Genomic DNA, 24,474 nt, shown 5'->3' on the forward strand with positions numbered 1-24,474 from the left:
ACCGCTTAGACTTTGTTGCTTTTTCAATTTTTCCTAATAAAACAATCGTGGTATAAAGCTCAATAAAAATATTAAAAATAAAATGTTAATAAGCCACAATAACATTGACAAATACATAGTTTAGGAAGAGCCTGCCTGAAACTATACAAAAACGCAAATAAGCAAATGGATGTATAGAATTGACAAAAACAACCACGCTGTCGAGTTTAAATAGCGGCAAATCAGCTGCACTTGATAGTAGTTGGTAGAATAAGGAAAATGAATTAGCAACAAGAGTTTACGGGATGTACATAGCTCAGTGGTTAACGCTTCTGACTTTGAACATCGATTACGCAGGTTCGATCCCTGCTGAATTCTAGAAAAAAGAAGTCTGACGAAGAGATGTGGTGATCTCCGAAATAACTGCTATAACTTCTACCGCTTAGACTTTGTTGCTTTTTAAATTTTTCCTAATAAAACAATCGTGGTATAAAGCTCAATAAAAATATTAAAAATAAAATGTTAATAAGCCACAATAACATTGACGAGAATATTTTGAAATGTACAAAATTATTTAGATTTTAGAAATTTTCTATATTTTCCAAAATTTTGAGAATTTTATCCTAAAATCCATCCTAAAATGTAAAAATCGGAAACATCACAAATTGTCGAAAAATTCTTATGTTCATGTACTTGTGCGTAAAAAATAGAAAATTCTTAGAATTCTAAAAGTTATTAACATTTTTGAAAAATTGCAAAATTGTTCCACTTTTCTGGACTTTTTAAAATTTTGTATTGATATAACAAAGTTTGAGAATTTTAAATTTTTTGAAAATTTTGAAAACATTAACGTCCAAAAATTTGTTTAATCTTCAAGAATTACGAAAATTTTTTAAATTTTCAAAAAAGACAAAATATGAAAATGTTTTCAACATTCGAAAACTTTTAATTTCGTTTGATCAATTTTGTATATTCGACACTTTCACTTAAAAAAATTTTGTTAGAATTCCTACAATTCTCAGAATTTTTGAAAAATAAAAAATTTCTAGAAATCTAGTATTCATCATTATATTGAATTATTGGGGTTTACTAAAATTTCTCAAATTCACAAAGTTTTGATAGTTTGGAAAATTTTGGAATTCCACTCAAGTTATTAAAAATAAATTAAAACTAACAAAACTCTAAAAACTTTTAAACTGCGGTAATTTTTAAATTTATGTACACGATATATGTCTAATGAAGTGCAAGTTTCAAATGGCTAAAAAGTTGCGTTGATTTTTGATAATTTTTTTTTTTTCGAGGCAAATTTTTAGAAATGTTATTGCCGACGGTCTCCCGCGTATTATTTCATAAGAAATTCATACTTATATGAAAAAAAGTTGAAATTTTGTTTAATTTTCATAAATTTTGTATAAAGTTTGAAACTGTGATTTACACGGTTTTGGTTAAAGCTTATACGATATTTTTATATAAAAATAACAAAAAAATTTAGCTCGAAAAACAACGAATATTTGAAGAAAAATAACACGTGGTCATTTGTTTGAGTCACTGTATGTTTACACATCAAATTGCATGAGTACCAAATACCCACACCTTTTTAAGAAGTTTCACTTATATCATGTGTATTTACGGTGCTACACACGCCTTTTTTCAAAATTATTTTTGATGCAGAAATGTTCCTAGAGCATCTAGATGCATTTCTGCATCAAAATCAAAAATACGTGAAAATGTCGCTTACATCTTTTTGATGTTTAGGGCTCGTATGATGTATAAATACATTTTTTTTCAAAATTATTTTTGATCCAGAAATGTTCCTAGAGCATATAGATGCATTTCTGCATCAAAATAAAAAAAAATTTAGAAAATGTGGCTTACATCTTTTTGACGTTTAGGGCTCGTATGTATGTATACATATGTATATGTGTATTTTCAACCAAAATACAATCGTAAACTACTACTGTTTAACTTATTTACTGTGTACACTTCTGACGAATTCAAAGGTACAACAGATGAATCTGCAGAAACAGTTTTTGAAGACATTAATGCGGAAATACAGATTTATTTTAAAAAATCAGAAAACAAAAGTTGTGACGATGTTTTAAAATTTTTGGAGAAAGCTAAAGATTTTCCACTTCTTAGAAGCTTTTCAAGGCAAATTTTACACATACCATCTACCTCAGCAACTATTGAAAAAGTTTTTGTTTGTGTCAGGCAGAATTCTAGAAGAAAGACGGACACGAATGCTTGGTGAAGACCTTGCAAAAATATGAATTTCAAACAAAAGTATGAGCTAATGTAATTTTAAAATTACATTGAATGATTATTGTTTTGAATTCCTTTCTATACTCGTAACACATACCCTGCAAACCAAAGTTCCCGTAATCTTAACGAAATCTTTAGGAGTATCTCATTTCTGTAACGATTTTTTTACGAATCTTCAAAGAAAATTATATGAAGGAGTTGACACGAACTCATAAAGAAATTGCTGTACGAAAAATAAAGGAAATTCTGAAAAAATTCTTCACATAGCAGCATTATTTTCATTGCTTTGCCGATTTTCTTCCGAAATTTCGTAAAATAATCGAAGTGTGCACAGTTTATTTAATTTTAGAAAATTCGGCAAAAAATCGGATGAGATCTTTACGAATTCTTTAAAATTTCTCTACAATTCAGAATAGTCTGAATATCTGAAAAATATAATAGCGCATTCATCCTAGGCAAGGCGTTTGGCGAAGCTTTTGTAACAATATTTATATGAAATTCTATTTATATAAATAAAACTTCAATTTGAAAAAAAAAATGTCCGTGAAAAAGCGTAAGTGAGCGTGCGTGATTAAAAAACAAGGTGATTTACAAAATCATCAACATGACCGTGCGTGAACTTGAGCCAAAATCACTCACGCGCCTCTCTATTTGCAAGTAATGATAATAATCTTACGGTAAAAATTTGGCCCTAAAGCGGTTTTGCAAAATTTTAATTTTTAATTGCATAAACGATTTTTAAACTTCGAATTAAAAAAGAATTTATTTACCGTTCTGTTCAATGGATTTTGCTTAAATTTGGTATGAGTAGAATACATTAATCCTACTTTTGAATAAAAAATATTGGTTTGATATGGTAGCTAACTTGTTTACAATAGCAACAGTTATTATATACAAATCATATGTGTAATACTCCTATATTGGCAGTAAGAGCTAGTACCGTCCGAAAACATTACAGTACAGATATATCAATGAACACGTACATATGTACGAACGGAAAGGAACACATACGTTTATAAATAACACAACACATACACAAAAACGGCAGTCATGTACACAATACATTCACAAAAACGGTACTATGCCATATTTTGACGCCAAAATTTGGCGACATTTTTTGACACAACTTTATTTCCTTTATCCATACCTTTACCGATGATATTATGGGCCTAAAACTGACAGACAACCGATTTCGCAGCGCATGTACACGACTAAAGACCTATCCTGATCCAAATCGATCGATAAACCGCTTTCTGATCCCTTTTGACAATGTGTTTTCACTTATTTGACGACAAATGCCACTGAATTTGACATAGTGAAAACCAGCCTTTACACACTGAGAAGTTAGCTTATTGCCAATATAGAAGTGTATTACATATGTACGGCGACGGGAAAAACTGTAACATGGTGTAACACTTTTTACTTCAGTCATCACTATCTTTCCAAGTTCTAACGACATTCATACTTTTGTTGTATGTTATTATTCGTACACCTGTACTTCCTCTTTCATAATGATTTGAAGTCAATCCAACAACAATAATAAAACCGGCAGAGAAAAATGTAAATTAAGGCAGATGTTACAGTTTTGCACTCATATATTTTGAAGAACTTTTTAACAATTTTAACGAGAAAAAAGAACTACTAACACAATGTTCAGTACCCTTTTGCTTGTTTTAGTTTCTGGGTGCGATTTGGCATACCTTATTTTTATCTCTGTAAAACTTCTGGAGGTATATCCTCCATATATCCTTAGTTTGCTTTCACAGCTCATGTACTCGATTATACGGACTTGGATACTTAATAAGCTGTGCTTCTAGTTGATTTCGCAAATTCTCGATGAGATTTATGTCCGCGGATTGTGGAGGTAATTTCAAATTAGCAATTTTTTTATTTTGTATCCAGTCTTTGCGAACATATGCAGTATGTTTTGGGTGATTTTTCAGCAGAAGCTCTCATTTTTCGACTACATCTTGCAAATTTTGTTGAAATATGAACAGATACTGTTCCTTACGCATAATGCGTACTAACGGACCCTCAAAATTGTTTAAATACAACCCCAAACTATTATTGACCGACCACTGTGATTCACAGTTTGCCTCACATGTTGCGCATGGGCTTAATTTGGGTCTTTGATCCAATACCATGCCCGGCCATCTGATTGAAAGCAATTAATTGAATCTTGCCAGACCAAATAACCTTCAATTGAAACTTAAAAATATGTTTTGTATTGCATCCTGAAAGGCCTAACATATCGCAATAGGCAACGGTTCGCTTCTCGGGCGACACAGCAAAATGCTACCACTCTCGCACATATATTTTGGTCAAATTAGCTTTTTTCTTCATTTAAGATTCCTTTGCGCCAATTTGGCAATTCGTCGCCTCCCTGTCTACTGATTTGCATTAAAGTTTAATACCTTAAGCGCTTCTGTAATAGTGGCTGCATCGCTACTTGCTGCTAAGTTCACAAGATATTGGACCGTAATATTTTTTGATAGACTTCCTTTGCCCTTGGGAACACTTTAGGTTATATTTTTTATCAATCTAAATATTTTCAAGTAGCAAACTCCACAATTTTTTGCCACTTTCCTGCGGTCCCGCCTTTCCACAGTAAATCTATTATTTACATTTATGGTTCCTGATTAACTATATTATTTACTGGTGATTACTTCTTCAATAAATTACAATACAGAAAAAAGTCATCTGACTTCCAACTAAGTGAAAAATAACTGTAAAATGGAAAACTGAGAGTGAGTGCAAAACTGTAACATTTGTCCTAATTTACATTTTTGTCTGCTGGTTTTTTTATTGTTGTTGTATTGACTTCAAATCGTTATGAGAGAGGGAGTAGGGATGTACCAACAAGAATATACAACAAAAGGATGAAAGTCGTTAGAACTTGGAAACATAGCGGTGGGTGAATTAAAAAGTGTTACACCATGTTACAGTTTTGCTCTTTACTGTATATGATACAAATACACTTCTCATCCGGGTTCAATATTTTTTCTGGGCAATTACGACTTGTTGCTTTATTCCGAAGAATTAAAGAAAAACCCGTATCTTCAACAAAAAAAAAAAAAAAATGGATTTTCAGACTCAGCGACGACATTGCATGAATTATTTGTAAACCTGTGTAGTTAGTAAATAAAGATGCAATACTTAAAATAAATACATGCTCTCGCTCAATTCCAGTATGGCATATGGAACGGAATATGGACTTGTTGTAATTGACATTGTACAAAAAATTTGTTTACTAAGTGTGGCGTGCCCTGATTTGTACGGGGCCAATGATCCATACTCCAGGAATCCTAAGAGTCCGAAGCGCATTGAAAATAAAGAAGAACAAAGTCGATCACCCAGTTCTGATCAGGTAAGTGGAGCCAGTTCCCTTATTTGGCCACATCTTACATTTTTTTCTGTTTCTGAATTTTGTTCGTATTTCATTTATTTACTTACATACATACGTATACATTGCCCATAGACGCGCATACATTTCACGTAATTATAGTCATTAATATAATAATTTTTATTTATTTTGTATTTGTAATCGAAGTTAAAAAATAGCTTTGTTCCCTGATACATTTTTGAATGTTAGTTTATTTAGCGAATGTGTGAACATATACATTATAATTTCTTTAATTTAATGTTCGGTTCGCATGCACGCAGAGAATCGTAGATAATATAACATCCAATTCCCGCGTAGGCAAAATAAAACAGAGTTGATAATGTTGAGGCTAACTTTTGAAATTATATAAATGTACGAAATTTTTACTCATCTCAATTTGAAATGCAGAGATGTGTTTGTTGTTTCGGAAAATTCTACCAAATTTGCAAATTACCGACATTCGTGATTTTTTTGGCATTTTGGGTTTAAGTATTTGCCAATTGGTTGGATCATATACCATCTGAAGGCTTTGCCATGGCCGAGAACTATTGATATATTTCTATATACTATAGGCTAGTAAAGTTGCTAGTAAAGTGTCAAATAAGAATTACTTTTAAGGCAGGAAGACACGATTAAATTGGCTTCAAATTGTATTCATATATTTTTAAATTTCATACGCGTCACACATCCCTACCAAAAGGGACTGCGTATAAACCGACATAAATACCAGTAGTTTATAGATAGTTTTTCTGGTGTATTTGGTAATGTTAGGTTAGGAGAGTGTGGAATATTCCATACTTTCACTCGGAAACAGAATTTTCCATTGTGAGTGCCCTCTTCAAGCGACTGTCAGGGGAAACACGTACCCATAACCGAGAGTGACGCTAGGTACTTCCAAGTCATTATTCTAGTATCCCTAATGGGGCCAAGGATATCAAACAGTTCCACCTTCTCTATCTCGACCAGACTGTGGAAGAAGCGTGAGTCCAAGTGCTTGAGGCGCTTCGACTGTAGACCTGGATATCGACACAGAAAGTGGTCAATTGACTCTTCCTCATCCTCATAACGGCAACTTCCGCAGAGACTACTTGCTAGTATTCGCTATAACGTCCTTTGACCTATTGAGTTTTAGTACGTTCCTCACAGCCTTTCCGTTAGTCACGACCACGGTGTATGCATAAATTTTCTCAACGTGATCTCAAAATGGGTGGTACAACGGAGCTATCGCCTTCTCCTATTGGAATCTCTGGCCCGTATGTGGCCATCTTATCAACCGACTCATTCTCTTCAATATTGCTAAGTAAGGGGACACACCTGAATAACTCAGTGAGAGGGCAGACCAGGATGTTTGCATGTATTTATTTATAAAAAAATATTTATTCGAACAAGAAATTGTGGGTAGGCACTGTGGCCCATGGTAATAATCATTTACCATCTCTGCATGATTGTAAGTATGCAGAGTCCGCGAAAAACTCCTGAAGCATTGTGCGAGATGCAATCCCCAGGCCGAGAATCATACTTACTTAAAGAGGTGGGTAGACACTGTGCCAATGGTATCTATATGTACCATCTCTGCATGGCTGCATCTAATTCTTCTTTGGTCTGGAGTCTAATAGGTACCTTAGTATTGGAATCCTAAATAGGCGTAATGTAATCAGTGCTGGTTTCTTCTAGATATGTCAGCGGCTCGGTCCCTTTTTATTTCATTCAGTATTGCTGCATGCACGAAATTAGCTGCCTCTATGAGTCTGTGCGCGCTCCTTGCGGGCGTACCATGGGTGAAAATATGCAGTCTTTTCACTTTTCCTATTATTTTGCTTTTACTCTCTTTGTCGAGAGTCCTCGCTTTGTCTGATGTCTGTGGTTTACATTCCATAGTCCCCATTGCTTTCCAAATGTCCTTTTGCGCGTGTAGTATGCTGCTAGAAATTTATTAGCTCTATCCTCTTCATTCCTTTCCAATTAAACTTGGAGTCCAGTATGATTCGGAGCTACTTTGCCTCGGAGGAGAGATTAAAAGTAGTTTCCATAATTTCGGCAGAGAAAAAGCGGCTTATTTTGTTTTCCTAGTGAACAATACCAGTTCTGTCTTGTAGAGGTTAACCCCCAATCCATTCTGGTTAGCCCACGTTCAGCGCATCTTCCATTAGTTCACTTATCGTTGACAAGAATTTGCCTGTGATGAGTAGTTTTAAAAATCGTCAGAACTTCGTTGTTGGTTTGGAGAGCTTTGTAGAGTTTTTATTCTTGTTCGGATTTAAGTATTTGTCGAAGTCAAGACATCACAAAATGCTGACTTTAGCAGTGAAGTTTTCACGACCTACAGATTTTTATCCTTCCATTATGGTGAAAAAGATGCGATTACTTTTCAACGCAGATATTTACTAGCTTTTCATACAGAAATGAAATGTACTTCTAATTTCTCGTGAAGAAGATAGTACCTAAAAAGGCATTCTTTTCAGAACCACACTCTGCACGGTTCGACTGGTTTTTTGTAAGCTCCAACATAGAATGAAGTAACATGTATAACATAGGAGACTGTTCAAGAAATTAACTGCCGCCTGCTTCCATCAATGCGCTTTTACTTTTCCACACCAATATTGGTTCTACTTAAAATTGAAGTCACCCACTAAAGCCTTTGCTTCTTTGGTAAGCACTTCGATTTTTGTATCGATGTAGTAACGCCTTACAATACGCCTCAAGACGATATTTTACATTTATAAGCTTACCCATTCATGCAGTGCGGTGGGTAAGAAATTGTACACTTATTTTCTTACCTCTAATGACATACCCAGTTAAAGTAATGCAATATGTAGACTTGAAGTTAACTGATGTATCTCTAAGATTTCGTCTTGAGGCGTATTGTAATTTGTTACTCCATCGATACAAAAATCGAAGTGCTTACCAAAGAAACCAAGCTTTTCTGGGCACGTAGTCTTGTTTTTAGGTGCTACGCATCTATATGTGTGTATATACTATATATACATATCGTTAGTATAGTCAGGGTGTCCAGATTGTTTAAAAAGATAAGAGCCATTTCCGAAAAAAAATCGCCAAAAATAGCCTTGACACACAAAAAAATCCCTCGAAAATTTTATTTCAAAATTTTAATGTAGTTGATTGATTAGTCCTTATTAATCTATATCTATACTATTATATAAAATTGATTATATGGAGTACGTTTGTAACGACTTATTTCTCAAAGTACTAAACCGATTTTAATATTTTTTTTTGTAAACGAAGCATTTGTAAAAAGACGCAGAGTGGCATACTTATATTTTTTTATTCTTGGAAGATAAGCACCCTTTTTTTGGGTGTAAAGTTACAAAAAATTACAAAGACGTACAAGCATAAGCCTATTTGGTTGCCAAATACAGCGCATAGCTACGCGAAAAATCTGTACATCAGTGCCGATCAAACACGAGCTCACAAAGGCAAAAGAGATGTGTATGAGCGACGTGACTGCGCTATACCACATACATACACACATAAACGTATTTGAGCTAAACAGCGATCACTGATTGAACATGCTAAATACATACATATGTATGTGTGAACACATTCATAACCGAAAGGCAAAGCATCGCTTCGAAGTCATGGCAGTATGTGGTTGACACAACAAACTACCCTGCAGTACGGGGGAGTGACTACAGGACTGCTGAATGGGTAGCTCCCTGATAAACACCGTCAATTACCGACCGACTACTTGCAGTGTATTTCATCGATTACTTTTACAAGGCAATGTCCTAGGCGGTAGTCACCATCGGCTCTCTCTGCACTACCTGGAGTTACTAAAGTAGTCACTTGCGTGATTTATGGGCGCCCTCTGTCGTAGTTTTTCGCTATTCTGCTTACGACTGGTTCGACTCTGCACTACCACGGGTTAATAGAGTAGCTACTTACCTAGGAGTCGGTGCAGTAGCGGTTCAAAAGTAGCGATTGACTCCAGCAGTACTGGAGGGTAATCATATGTATGTATGTATCCAAGTATGTCCATACACAGAGTTCAAATCAAACGAAACATTTCACGAATGATTCGTCCAAAGGCACAAACTTTGCAAAGAAAAAAGAGTGCAAACAAAACGATTTCTGTTTCGCTCATTGACGAGCATTGGTAGATCGTTTTTCGTACAGATGAAGAGTGTAATCAGCTACAGCAATTTTTATTCGAAAATGAACCAAAGCTAACATCAGAGCAGTTATTAATACAGTATATTTTGCTTTGCTGCCTTTATGCTTAAGTGCACATTTAAGATAGCTACCCCAAAATGCGCATCTGAGACATTATTTTTAACATTTATAAGGAAACTGCTCCGATAGATGCATTCAACATACCACATTGGCGATAGCTGCCTTAAAAATTGTGCAACTAGTATCAATTATCAAAGAAAGTATTACGTTTACCTGCATTGGGCTACAATTACCTAATTTTACAAGCTTTTATTTATTTTACACATATCGCAGAACAACGAAAATGGCTATCAATTTTTCTAGTTATATAGATAATAAGATACCATTCGAAAAAAATTTCGCTAGAATTATTTTCTACGTAATAAGTGCTTCTCCATTATTTGGTTTCATAGGGATTCGGATACCTTCCTCATTGAAGTAGTAAAGAAAATTCGCTTAAGTGCCTTTTTCGGTTAGGTGCACAAGTTTTTCGTGCAAAGAAGGATGTGCAGCTAAGCAAAATATACTGTATATGATAAGATGATATCTAGCGTAAAAAATAACACAGGATATGTTTTTTTTATAGACGCACCTGGAGGAACAGGCAAGACGTTCGTTACTTCACTACTTTTGGCTAAAGTTCGTAGCGAAGCCAAAATTGCTGTTGCTGTAGCCTCTTCTGGCATTGCTGCTACTCTTCTATGTGGGGGAAGAACTGCTCACTCCGCGTTCAAGCTACCTCTTAATTTTTCACCAGAACAACCCTGTATATGTTCGATAAAAAAAAATAGTGCCGCCGCTGTTGTGTTCCAGAAAGCATCGCTAATAATATGGGATGAGTGTACAATGTCACATAAGTGTCATATCGATGCCGTGAATACAACACTTAAAGATTTAAGATCTTCTCCGGCGGTAATGGGTGGAGTTACTTTTGTATTCACAGGAGATTTTAGGCAAACATTACCGGTGGTCCCTAAGGGCACACGAGCAGATATTGTGAACGCGTGCTTTAAAAAGTCTGAAGTATGGTCACATACACAAAAATTAAAATTGTCTACCAATATGCGAGTTCAGCTTAGTAGAGATGGTCGTTCAAATCAGTTTGCTGAATACCTACTAAAAATAGGCAACGGCTCCACATCCATAACTCGCGACGGTTATATTACCATTACGGATGTTATGGGAAACTGTGTTACAACGATTGAGCAACTTATTGATCATGTATATCCAGATATGAATTATTTGCAGCACAAACACTCCAGCTGGCTATGCGAGCGAGCTATCGTCACTTCAACGAACTCTGCCGCAGACGAGATTAACAAGGCAATTTCGCAGAGAGTCTCAACAGAATATAAAGTATATAAGTCTTTGGACTCAGTGACAGATCAAGAAGATATTGTTCACTACCCAACGGAGTTTCTCAACTCTCTTAACCCCCCGGGACTACCTCCGAATGAATTAAACCTTAAAATTGGTACTCCAATAATACTTTTGCGAAATCTTAAGCCTCCCTGTTTATGCAATGGCACACGGCTCAAAATTACGCGTTTTATGCCTAATATTATTCAAGCGAAGATTTTAACCGGGCCTGCAGCAGGTGAAATCACTATGATCCCGAGGATACCAATGATACCAACAAATTTACCTTTTAGTTTCAAAAGAGTTCAGTTCCCTGTCAGAACATGCTTCGCAATTACTATTAACAAGTCACAAGGGCAAACTTTTAATACTATTGGAGTTGATCTCCGGAGCGAAGTCTTTTCTCACGGCCAGCTATATGTTGCGCTGTCGCGAACTGGTGCCCCGCAGAATCAAACATTACTAATTCCTGGGAATGGAAAAGAAACTCGGAATGTTGTATTTACAGAAGTTTACAATAACTCAAAATGTACCTCCCTCTTACTTTATCTTTGGACTTTTTGTTTGTGTGTGTTTTCAGTTATAGTCAAAACCTAACGGTTTGTTTTTTCTACTTTGGAATTTAATTTTATTGCATTAAAAGAGCTTTAATAAATCATTTTTTATATCGTTGGAGAATCAAACAGTTATATTTCATTCGAATACAGATACGTACGTGGGCAACGCCACGGGTAAGTGCTAGTTTCATATAAAAAATCTTTGCGCATTTTCATTTGACCACTCATTATTTCTTATTTATCCATCGATTTTCTTCAGTAGTAACTTGATTTTTGTAAACATTTTGCAAACATTTGGCACAGAACCTGTTATTTTTTAAATTTTTCTTCTGTTAAAGTTTGATCTTTTTTAATTTTTTCGTTAAAAAATAAAAAAAAAAACTGGAATGATTAATTAGTTTATCAGAAACTATCAGTCTTATCGGAACGTGATGTAAATATGGTTTATGGAGAAGTTTATTTGCTTTGATTTGACGTACCTCCTTTTCAGATTGTTAAAGTGGTTCGTAAGATATACGTGATTAAGTGGAACCACTTTTTGTTTTAAGTTGAATAACGGTAAATTGCAAATATCTCGAAAATGTATCCATAGAAAAAAAATGAACTCTATTTTCGGAATCACCGAGCAATTCTACGCAGAAATTGGGTAGTGGCGTCTGGAGAACAAAAACCAAATTAAAACTTTGTGATGCAGTGTAATTAAAGGTTTGCTCACTAGCAGTGTTGCCGTGTTAGCCATTTGGTAGCTTGATTTAGCCACCGCCTTCTTGTTTTGCCATCGAAATTTATTTTTGCCACCAGCCAATTTTTTAGCCAGTTCTTAAAATGATTTTAAATGTTAAAGTGAACATCTTCTTCCATGCTCAAAATTCAAAATATTTCCATCATCCATCTGAAAAAAGTGTGGCACTCTTAACTCAATTCAGCAATAAAATGTACATACGTATGTATTATAACTAAATACTATTCCTCGTGCTTTCTTCGTCGACTTTTCATGTGCTTTTGACACAATTTCGTATCATCATATCGAGCCCTAACCGCCAAAATAACGTAAGCGAAATTTTTTTCAAAATTTTCTTTTTGATGCAGAAATGCATCTAGATGCTCTAGGAATATTTCTGCATCAAAAAGAAAATTTTGAAAAAAATGTCGCTTAGGTTATTTTGGCGGTTAGGGCTCGATATGATGATACAACTAGTCGGGTGTGGTTAGATGGGGAGTTTTCCGACCCGATTTTTGTTAATCAAGGTGTACGTCAAGGTTGGTTTGTTGATATCTTAATGATTTAAGTGACAGCCTCCCCTGCGGAGTGAAAGTTTGTGACACAATAGTAAAAGTTCTGATGTACGCCGACGATATTGTGCTTTTAGCAGATTCTGCATTACATTTACAAAAAATGATAGACGAGCTTCACGTTTACAGTACGCAGTGGGGGCTGAAGGTTAGCCTCACCAAATCTAAAATTTTAGTTTTTAGGGAATGCAGTAGAATTCCTTCTGGATATCGTTGGAATTTAGGAAATGAAGTTATTGATATTGTCAATGAGTATAAGTATTTGGGTTTACTTTTAAACTACAAACTTACTTTTGGGAAGCACTTATTTAGACGCAAAACTAGTTGAGGCCAAAACTGCGGTAAACGCCACATGGATCAAATATATAAACCACCCTCGTATCTCTATCTCAAAGAAGATGAAAATTTTCGATGCTGCGGCGGTCCATTATGCTGTATGGTGCACAAATCTGGGGTATTGATACGTTTGAACCCCTAGAGAAACTCCTGCGTTTCTTCTTCCCTCTAATACCCCAAACTATATGCTGCACCTGGAAACCGGGTTATGCCTTAAATTTTTCCACACCTTACGTGCCCATATGTTCTTTATTGGGCGCTGTTTTAGTCTGCCGTCTAACAGACAGAGACAGTGCGACAAGGTTTGTACTGGACTAAAAAGTGGTACAATATTTATGAAAGTGTTAATATGGAACCGGATTTCTCCCCTGCTCCGCTTAAAAAGAACATTCCTTTAATATTAGAAAAGCTGATCCAAATAGAGTTTGCGAACTTCACTGAAAGAGCACACCAGTCCCAAACGCATGACCTTTACCCGGACCTAATACCTATAGGCCCTACCTACTTTAATGATGACTATACTGCGTATGCTACAAGTCTTATTTTTCGCGCAAGAGGTGGCTTACTTAATCTTAATGCAAGATCCTTTAAAAATATTTCTACTAAGACCTGCTCTATTTGCAATTTTAGAGCTGTTTAAGACACCTATCATTTCATTGGGGAATGTCCTATATACCAAAATATTCATTTCGATTGTTTTGGTGAGAAAGTGTTGGACCTGTCAAGAGTTTTAAATATTCTTAATGATGGTAACTATCGTTCACTGCATATTTATATAAGTAATTGCCTTAAATATAGAGAGCTGATTGTAAATGAGTTTTCTTAAAAAAAAAAAAAATATATATATATAGCTCTAAGTGCAATGCAGACACACAACATTTATTGTTATTGTCTATGATCTTTTATTTATTTAAATTTAAATTTTAAAGTTTGTTTGAATTTCTCAAAACTTGTATAATTCAGGATCTGAAGAAAATAAATAAAATTACTACTACTTCTAGTATTCCTCGTTGAAAAGCGCTCCAAATTCAAAGCTGTTGCCGAGAATGATTTTTTTGCTTGAGAAAATGTACAAGTAAACACGAACGAAAATTTTTGGGGATTTCTGTGCTTATTTTAAATATTTTTCAAAGATATTTATTAAAAGGACTTTAGATATAGACCAGTGATTCCCAAAGTGGTCCACGTGGATAGAAAACAGCCGCAGAAAATTTGATTTAGCCGGCAGCCGATGTGTTAGCCGTTTTGCAAAAAAAAACCTTGAAGAGGATGAGTCGGTGGACCACTTTTTGTGCTTCTTCCTTGGTTGCTTGTTTATCATAGATTTTTCTAGATTCGGTCTATTCTCTTTTGTCAGTTTCTCAATTTAAAGTTTGACGTAAAAAGCTTTGTAGTTTTGTTGTTTCAAGTTTTGTGTTTTTAAAATGTTAGTGACGAATATTTTTCACATCACTTTAAAACTCGGCTAGATTTAGCCGGTTACGATAGAAAACAGCCGCAGAAAATTTGATTTAGCCGGCAGCCAATGTGTTAGCCGTTTTGCAAAAAAAAATTAGCCGTTTTTAGCCGATTTCGCTATTTGCCGTATTTTATTAAAAATCAAACATATGTACATATAAGTTTCCATTTTTACAAATTTGGCGACCCAAAATCTATTAGAAACTGCTGGCCTTATCTCGGAGAAAATTTGCATGTCGGACTGTGTTAAGTATATAAAATTGAAAGAATTTTCTCTAATCCGAAAAGACTTAAAATACTGGGCGATTTCAATGATTTTTATTTTATGTGAATACACTAGCAAATGTCCGCTTGCTTCGCGGCGCCTAATAAGATCTTTTGCGTTGGCCAATTCAAAAATAGCGTTTAAAAGCAAAAGCAGTCTGTAAAGTAAAAATTTTTAGTTTAAATCGAAACGACTAAAAAACGGAATCCTCCTCACACATATGCCTAGAATAGTAGCGTTGTGATTCCATATGGAATACTAATCCCTTTCGATGTAATGCGTTTTACCTATGGTCTTATTTCCACCTGTGAGATCTCTGCCAAGCGTGCGTAATATTCTTCTATGATCCTGCAACTTCAGCATTGGTCCGGCGTACCGTGTAAGCTAGGGATGCACAGCAGAGGTGCACGCAGTCGACGTCGCGGGCAAACTGCGAGCACGCGAGCGTGCTAGGCGAGGTGAAGTGAGCTGTACGGAGATGGCATCGTATACATATTAACCACTACACACTTATTTTCAAGTAAAAATTTGTGTATGAATGTGTACTTTTGCGACAACTGAGCCAGTGTGGCATCAGGCCACAGGAAAAAGCCAATTTTTCCAAAACAAAAGCGCCAAGTTTTTGTTATCATGTTTAATAATTTTTTTGATTCAGTAAAAAGTGTATATACATATCCATTTCCTCACGTTTTTATTAACAAATTAATTTCAATACATTTATAAAAACGCAAAACATATTTAATTTACCTATTCCTCACATTTTATTCAGTAAATGAATTCCATCTTAATGTAGAATATTAGTGTATAGTGTATACATACATACATATGTACCTATGCATTCGGTGTGCTTAAATTAAAAAAGCATCACTAAATACCGCACCAAGCATTGAATTCCAATTATTTTGGCTTTTTGGTTTCCCAAAAGCACTAAATTTAGTGCAAAATGCACGATCTTGGCAACAGTGAGCTGAGCACATCAATGCTCAAACAGTGATGCCAGACCAAGTATTGAGTAAATGCGCTATGTATATTTTTCTTTTAAAGCAAAAGCTCTAATTGGCGAGGGTATTGATTTTTGGTTCTTACATAGAACACTGATAAGATTCACAAACTTATCTTAGGACTTAATTAAAATAATCAACATTATTTGTAGACGAATATATTTCTGTTCGTATGAAATAGTAGCTTATGTCGGGAGGCTGGCTTTAGTAAAATGTACCATTTCCTATATTCTTTAAACCACAAGGAATTTTTTTATGAAACGTTATACGAATATTGACTTGCTAGCATCGCCATTAACATTACCGTCTTTTACGTTTATTTTCCAAGAGTATGCTGCGAATGGTTCATTATACTAAAGCCAGTCTTCCGAAATAAGCTACTATTCTATACGAACACAGATATGTTTACTTCCTAATAGGCTTGTAAAATGCCCAATACCCAAATCCCTCGCATGAGTTATTATCGGTAAAAAATTGGGTACGCTCAAATCTGGCATCGCTGCAGCAAGTACAGCGCCAGTGAAACAGTGTTGATATTTTAAGTACAATTGTACTTTTTTCAGTACAATTAATTTTAAAATGTCCAAAAGTACAATTTGCCGATTTTAAGTACAATTTCAACATCAAAAATACTTTTTGTACCAAACGCTCAAATCTCTTCTAGCACTTTGATTCTTAATCTGTTTACATTTAAGTAAATGGATATACCTATATTTCATATTTGCTACAAAACGAAATTACGAATTGTAATTTTGAATGTAAACGTGATTGTGAACAGTAATATTAGTGATGTGCGTTATGGTGATTGCGATTTCTTATCACCGGCGGGTGAAATATCCCTCATCGCTATTTATTTTGAAAAAATCTTTGGAAATGCAACTTACTTAATGGCGATCCTGCAGAAATAGAAGTAATTGAGCAATTCGTATGTGAATTTCATGCGTTGAAATTATAAATTTCCCTTGAGGATTTCCATTTTATCGATAGGGATCTCATTTTATGTTCATTAATATGAACTGACCTATATAGTGTATTAATGTTTTATCATCATTGTCTTCATCTTTGACAAAATTACACGGTCACCCGGTATTTATTTTATTTTTTTAAATTTTATTTATTTTTTTTATAAAATTGTAGCTCATTATCAAACAAAAACCTTGCGAATAAATCGAAACTTGAAAGAATGAAAAAAATCAACAAAGTTTCGTCAAATTTTCACGGTTTTTGTTCAGAATTTGTAGACATGTTTTGGGTTAATAATTTTGTAGCCCATTCATTCTAGTATAATAAGGTGCAAGTTTGAAGTGTCTAGAAAATACCATTGATTTTTTGAATTTTTCTGTTTGCGGTTTTGCGCACTTTCTTCCATATAACGAACGTTCGCATTTTATGTTATATGGATGAATGCGCGTGTAGCGTTGTTGTTTTTTATTCCAATATTTTAAATTAAGCTTTATTTTATAGTTTTTCTTAGACAATGATATATGATGTACACAAATTTCAGTATGGAAAAAAAGTGCAACACCTTCAACGAAAAAAGGTTTCACAAATCTACGCGAATTGAATGTACTATCTCGATCATTTAAACATCTCGGACTCGCCCACCACTAAAAATGATTATTTAAATCTAAAGTATATATTAAATGATATTTAATATTTGCTTTAGAGATGAAATTTCGACAAATTTGTATAAACAAAAATGTTAAGCGCATATTCAGAATGTGGAAGCGAGATTCTTCTGCTTGCGTTTCTATGTTTATATCATTTATCAGTTTAAGCACATACGATTAAATGTAAAAAAATATTTTTAATTGCGGATCCGAACGAAATATTTATTAGTTGCAAAATAGTGCCGAAAATCAATCGATTGTGCTGAAGGTGCTGGCTGCTTCCGAAAGGGCCGAAAATTGCACAATGCACACTCATTTGGGCATCCCTAGTGTAAGCCAATAAAAGTCTTTATACGGAAACTCAAGAGCGCAGGATGAAAAGTTTTCGCGTACATTGGCTAAATGAGTCGTGTGATCTCATGAATATCGTTCAAATGAAGCCATTGATATACCTATCGTGTTCCTTCCTGGACAGATGTGGTCGAATCTTTCCTTGTCAATTCGCCACTTTTACAACTCGTCTTAATATTTATGAATTGGTTTCTTTGAGTCTTACTGCTGTAATAACGGCCGCCTCGAGCAACTTCGTCAATCGGAGGAAGATGCAAGATCACGCTTACACAGTGCTACGGTCAAAGCAGAACAAACCCCGTGGGGGTTTCTATATATTTCGGGTGCAGCGTCATCCATTGGGTCCCTTTCTGCAAAACCATTGCTTGTCATGAAATGAATACGAATTATGAATTCCAATCAGATGTTATAAAAAATACGGATTTTCTAAATACTTGAACTCCAGATGGTCCATTTTTAGCAAAGGAATTTATCATCATACAGGTAGTCACGGTGCGAGTTTGAACGAAATCTGTTAATAAATACGACGTTTATAAGTAACTCTACTCCAGCGCCACCAGCGTGTTTTCTAGTAGTGTAAAATAGGACCTCCGACAATTTGACTGGGCTCGATTGAGTGGTTTTGAGTTTAGTCCGAAAAACGGAAATGGCTACCATTTTATGTATGTAATCTTGCTTATCCTGAGTTTCGCCCGAAAAAAAATTCACGCGAAATTTTTATTCCCCCCATATTAAGTACATGGAAACCAAAAGTAAACCGGTTCAGGGAAGATGAAAACTCATGATAAGGCTGAATATGTTTCGAATGAAAAAAAAATCATCATGAAAGTAATAAACGTTTCGAATGTGTATTAACGAAATAGGTTCATAAATACGGCTTTTATAAATAACTCGACTCCAGCACCACCTAGCGGGTCCGTTTTTCGCAAGTGCCGTTTTCATCATGCTTACGAAATCGGTTCATAAATACGACTTTTATAAATAACTCGACTCCCGCGCCACCTAGCGGTTTGGTAAACGTGTTTGCCATTATACTGGTAGCTTACATTTTGAATTTAAAAGAAATCGGTTCATAAATACGATTTTTACAAATAACTCGACCTCAGCGCCTACCGAGGTTTCTGGTATCCTATAATAGGACCATATATGCAAGGCATAACCTCTGAAAATTTGACTGAAATCTATTGTTTTTAAGTTAACTCCGAACAACGAAAACGGCTATTATTTTACATATATGGCTCATTCCATCTCAAATCACCCGGAAAGTGAATTTAAGTTTGCGATAAAACTCACAGTGATTGTTCCTTGAACAATTTAAGGAGACACGTATTTTTTCTTTTTGCTCAGAAATGCGAATTTTTCGAATAATGGATTTTTTCTTTTTGAGTACGAACGCTTCTTTTTTCCTCTCGTAATAGCAACTTTTGATGAAATCGTTTAAAACTGCCGCAAAAAAGCAAGAATTTTAACGATTTTTTTTTTAATTGCAGATATTGATCTACTGAATCGATCTAATGAACTAAACATCAGTAATTGTTTATTAATAATTAATTATTGTTTATAAACAAAAAAAAATGTTTTTCAAATTGATTTTTTCCAAATTGCCACATCTTTTTTTCTCTCAAACTTTTTTGTCTGTTAGGGAATAGTATAAACTATTTTCAGTACGAGTAGCAATATGCTAAAATTCATCGTTTTCGAGTTATGATTTATTTTCTGAAAATGCACTTATATGATGCTAGCAGATTTTCGTGCCAGTTGAGGGCACAACAATTGTTGCCCATTATGATAAAGTTTCCTTGCTGGAAATTTTTTGAGGTTGCCCTATCGGAGCCAAAAGTTTTTCAAACGGGCCCAATTGGGGCCCAATTAGCAATTTGCCCAATCTACCGAAGATTTCCCCAACCAGTGCTCACAATTTGCTCAAAGTGAACATGCATACGCAATTAAAACGTTTTTATCGATAAAATCACACATACACACATCAAAATTCCCTACAAAGAAACAATTTTTTAATTTTTTTCTTGAAAAATTTTCCAAATAAAAATTTTTTGAAAAAAAAAATTAGTTTTTGAAAATATGCCATTTCAAAAAAAATTGCAAAAAATCAGTGAGTATTGCGCAATATTTAAGTATAATGTTATGGGGTGCGCTCTACAATAATTTGAGTTCTGATTTTTTTTACACCGAAGTTGAGTAAAATGAGTACATTACAATTAAAAAAAAAAATAAAACTTTGTTTAGAATTTTTTTGAGTATGCAATTTTGTAGCCCATTAAATTTGAGTATAATAAAGTGCAAGTGTTAAGCTACTGCAAAATTGCGTTGCGTCGCAAACTTAAATTCACTTTCCCCCGGCCTGGGTGATTTGAGATGGAATGAGCCATATAGATACAGTGACCTAAATATGAACTGGACGCGACATTTTAGCTTATTACTTTTTATGAAAGTATAGCTGATTACTTCGTCGGCCGCTGTGGTCAGTGGTAAGCAGTGCGCGCTTCCACTCCACAACGCCTGGGTTCAAACACTGGTCAAAGCAACATCGCAAAAATATCGAAAAAAGGTTTTTTCTTAACAGCGGTCGTCCCTCGGCAGGCAATGGCAAACCTCCGAGTGTATTTCTGCCATGAAAAACAGCTTCTCATAAAAATACAATCGCCGTTCGGAGTCGGCATAAAACTGTAGGTCCCTCCGCTTTGTGACAACATCAAGGCGCACGCACGCCACAAATCGGAGGAGAAGCTCGGCCAAACACTAACATATGTGTAAGCGCCAATCTATTATTATTATTATATTATTATTATAGCTGATTACTTACACACCAACACCATTTATATCCAAATTTCATATTTTATGCAAAAATTATGAAAATTCTGCATTTGTTTTTTTTTTCATTTAAAATTTTAGTATAAATAGTAAAGTGTGCCGCATTTTTTTCCATATAAAAAAATTTTAGAACATACTTTGTATGGAAAAAATTCGGAACATCGTAATAAAAAAAATTACAAAAATCAACGGTAAGTTCTAGCACTTAAAATTTTCACCATATTATACTAAATTTTAATGGTCTACAGAACTGCATATCAGGGATGTTGCGAATGTGGAATTTTAGACATCCGCGGATGCGAATGCGGATGCGGATGTTTAAACGCTAACATCCGCGGATGCGGATGTCAAGTATTTTTATACCCGACCGCACTTGTACGCAAGGGTATTATAACATTGTTCACATAACGGTTGTTTGTAACAAGCAAAACGAATCACGACAGATATAGACAAATGTATACATAAATGATCAGAATGAAAAGAGTAACCGTCTGTGCACACGATAACTCGAGTACAAATTGAGATATCTTAACGACACTTGGTATGTGTACTTCTCTTGAGGTGTTGAAAATGGGCAAAATCGGACGATAACCACGCCTACCTGCCATGTAACGGTAGTTTTCAGAAATACGAAAACTGCGATATTTTAGTAACTACTGAAGCTTACTCACTCAAAATTGATGTGTACAATCATTTTTAGGCGAAAAATAAGATTATTATAAATTTTTGGAAAATGGGCGCAGGCACGCCCACTTATGATTACATGTGTATATCTTGGGAACCGCTCCACCAATTTCTCCCAAACTTGGCACACTTGTTGGCCTTCACAAAACATACCAAACGGCTGAAAATTTAAAAAATCGGATAATAACCACGACCACATCCCACATAACGGTAATTTAGAGAAATACGAAAGCTTCGATAAATTAGTAAATACTGAATCTAATTTATTCAAAATTGATGTTTGCAATAATTCTATAGCAAAAAGTACGCTTATAATAAAATGTTGGAAAATGGGCGTGAGCCCGCCCACTTATGACCACATATGTGTATCTCGGTAACCGTTCTACCAATTTGTACCAAATTCGGAATGATTATTGTGGTTGCCCCATAAAGGCAAAACGTTGAAAGTTATTGAAATCTGACTAAAATTACGATCACCTTTTTATAACGCTAATTTTACCCAAAATTGATACTAACAACAATCCCTTGAAAAGAAGTAACATTATTATGGAGTTTTGAAAAATGGGCGTGATGCCGCCCACATATATCTATATAAGTTTATCTCATTATGTTTAACTGAACGTGCTATCGAAGATGTTTGATACAGACGTAAAACCACCACTGCTTACCATGTAGCGGTAGTTTTCGGAAAGGTGAAAAACTATATTGAATACTTGCGCCGGGTATTTAATGTTCGGCTCCCCCCGAACTTAGACTTTTTTACTTGTTAAGAAATAATTTAGGTGAGTAAATTTGGTGATTTAGTAAAATAAAAAATGGAAAGGTTAGTAATTTTTAATAATATTTTTTTTAGTACATGAATTTAAATTTTGGAACATTGTATTCAATAAAAAGTTTTTAAATGACTGTAAATCAAACCTGCGCTACTAAATAACTACTCGCTCGCTGCGAAAAACTTGAAAAATTTCAACTTGACAAAATTGTAAATTCTTTTCGATTGACGCTGCACCAGTCGAGAGGACTTTCAGTTATATTTATTTTTTTTTTATTGCGGTGCAATAATTCTTTTTTGGGAATTGCATCGGTCTGCAAATGTCGGATGTATCCTCCTGACTTTCATCTTCACAATCTAGTATCATGGCAAGATCGTTGTTTAAACACCGTTGTTTTCCAAAGAATTCTTCATTCTCATTCTTTTGGTTGTTTCTGAATGTGGAGAACCATTAACGTCAACAGCGTTTTTCAATTTTAGTTTTTGTAATTCATTTTTGATCCTTTCTTCTGTGACTGGCCAGATATACGTTTTATCATTGCACTTGCATAATATTCCAGAGACCGAAAATAACAGTTATTTTTTTACCAGTTAAACTTGGCCTAATATTTTTTATTCCGAAGGTTTTTTCTGGATAATAAACAAACAGCTTATCAAAATTAAACTAATTTGGTATCATGTGAAAGAGGCCTGAAATAGCTTTTAAACAGAAATAACGAACGGAGATTACCACCTCTATTTATATATTTTTTATATCATTTAATACTAAAGAAATTCATATACCTGACCCAAGGTTTCTTCTATGGTAATAAACTAACATTTTTTTATTGAAATATTTTTCAGTAGGTGACTTTGCTCGTTTGGACATTTCAGTTTTAAAGCTATTTAAGTCCTCTTTCATTTGATACCAAACTTGTTTAATTTGGATAAGCGGTTTGTTTATTGTCCGGAAAGGACTTTAGTTGGGAATAAAAAATATTTGGCCAAGTTTAACTCGTAAAGAAAATAACTGTTACTTTCGGTCCCTTGAATATTCGCATTCGCAAAAGATCCGCATTGATTATTGCGAATGCGAAAGCGAATGCGAATGTTAAAATTAATGCGGAAGCTCCACGGTTGCGAATGCGAATATTCGCAACAACCCTGCTGCATACACACCATTTTGTAAAGATGCTGATTAAAAAGTTAAAAATTTGGCAGAATTTTAATAATTTTTGCACAAAATCTAAAATTGAGACTTATATGGTGTTTGTTGAGTAATATTTTCACAACAAAAAAATTACAAGGATAAAATTAAATAAACTAAATAAAATTAACCAAAACTTGCTAAAGTCTCCCGCCCCATTTTATATTTGGGTCACTGTGTTTTTTCCAAAGAAGGGCGAAGCGGGGATTCTTTGTTATAATTTATTAATTTATTATTATTATTATTATTATTATTTATTATTTATATTTATAAATAATTATATTATTAATAATATAATAATTAATTATATTATTACTATTATTATTTGATTTTATATTTATTTATTATTTATTATTATTTATTTATTGATTTATTTATTTTTTAATTCATTTAATTTACTTACAAATGGCTTAAATTTATGTTCGAAGTTTTATTCGCAACACAGAAAATAACGTTTAAGATTAAAAGAGCACGAATATCGATGTGAAGCAAAACTCTATGGGAAGACAATACCTGTGAATAATTGAAGGGGTTAGAATCAAAAGGATCTAAGTAGGTCTGACATTGTTTTGAGATAATTAAAGTTAAAGTTGATTACTTATTGTAAATTCTGGGTAAATGCTTTTGAAATGATTATTGCCCGGCCAATAAATTACACTACAATGTCCGAAATGACTTGGATCTCTTTGTCACCAAATAAACACTACATTTAACTATACAAATATGGGTATAACTTATATTTTCAAAAAGTGTCACTTAGACCCTTATTATTCTAATCCATTCAATTGTATCATGGTGCCAAAATACTTTATTGTTACTTATTATTGCTCTCAGACAGGGATGTGAGAGAGTGAGTAAGACATTAAAAACCGGAGTTTCGAATATATGGATATCAAAATACAATTAAATATGTAGTTGAATTGTTGAAAACTTAAAAAACGACCGGCTTGTTCGATATATGTAAATTAATGGCGTTTTCT

At 34.3% G+C, this 24,474-nt stretch overlaps 1 protein-coding gene across 1 annotated transcript in view; it reads left to right on the plus strand.

Moving 5' to 3' along the window:
• The window catches only part of LOC118755845 (syntaxin-binding protein 5), a gene marked incomplete at its 5' end in the record, with an annotated part of 814,838 nt that overhangs the window by 507,501 nt on the left and 282,863 nt on the right, over positions 1-24,474 (plus strand). The window contains 1 exon segment of the mRNA XM_036490656.1: positions 5,431-5,608. Coding sequence (XP_036346549.1) covers positions 5,431-5,608 — 178 coding nt within the window.

The sequence above is a fragment of the Rhagoletis pomonella genome, unplaced genomic scaffold (assembly GCF_013731165.1).
Source record: "Rhagoletis pomonella isolate Grant_MI unplaced genomic scaffold, Rhpom_1.0 Rhpom_scaffold_00002, whole genome shotgun sequence".
NCBI classification, from domain to species: Eukaryota; Metazoa; Arthropoda; class Insecta; order Diptera; family Tephritidae; genus Rhagoletis; species Rhagoletis pomonella.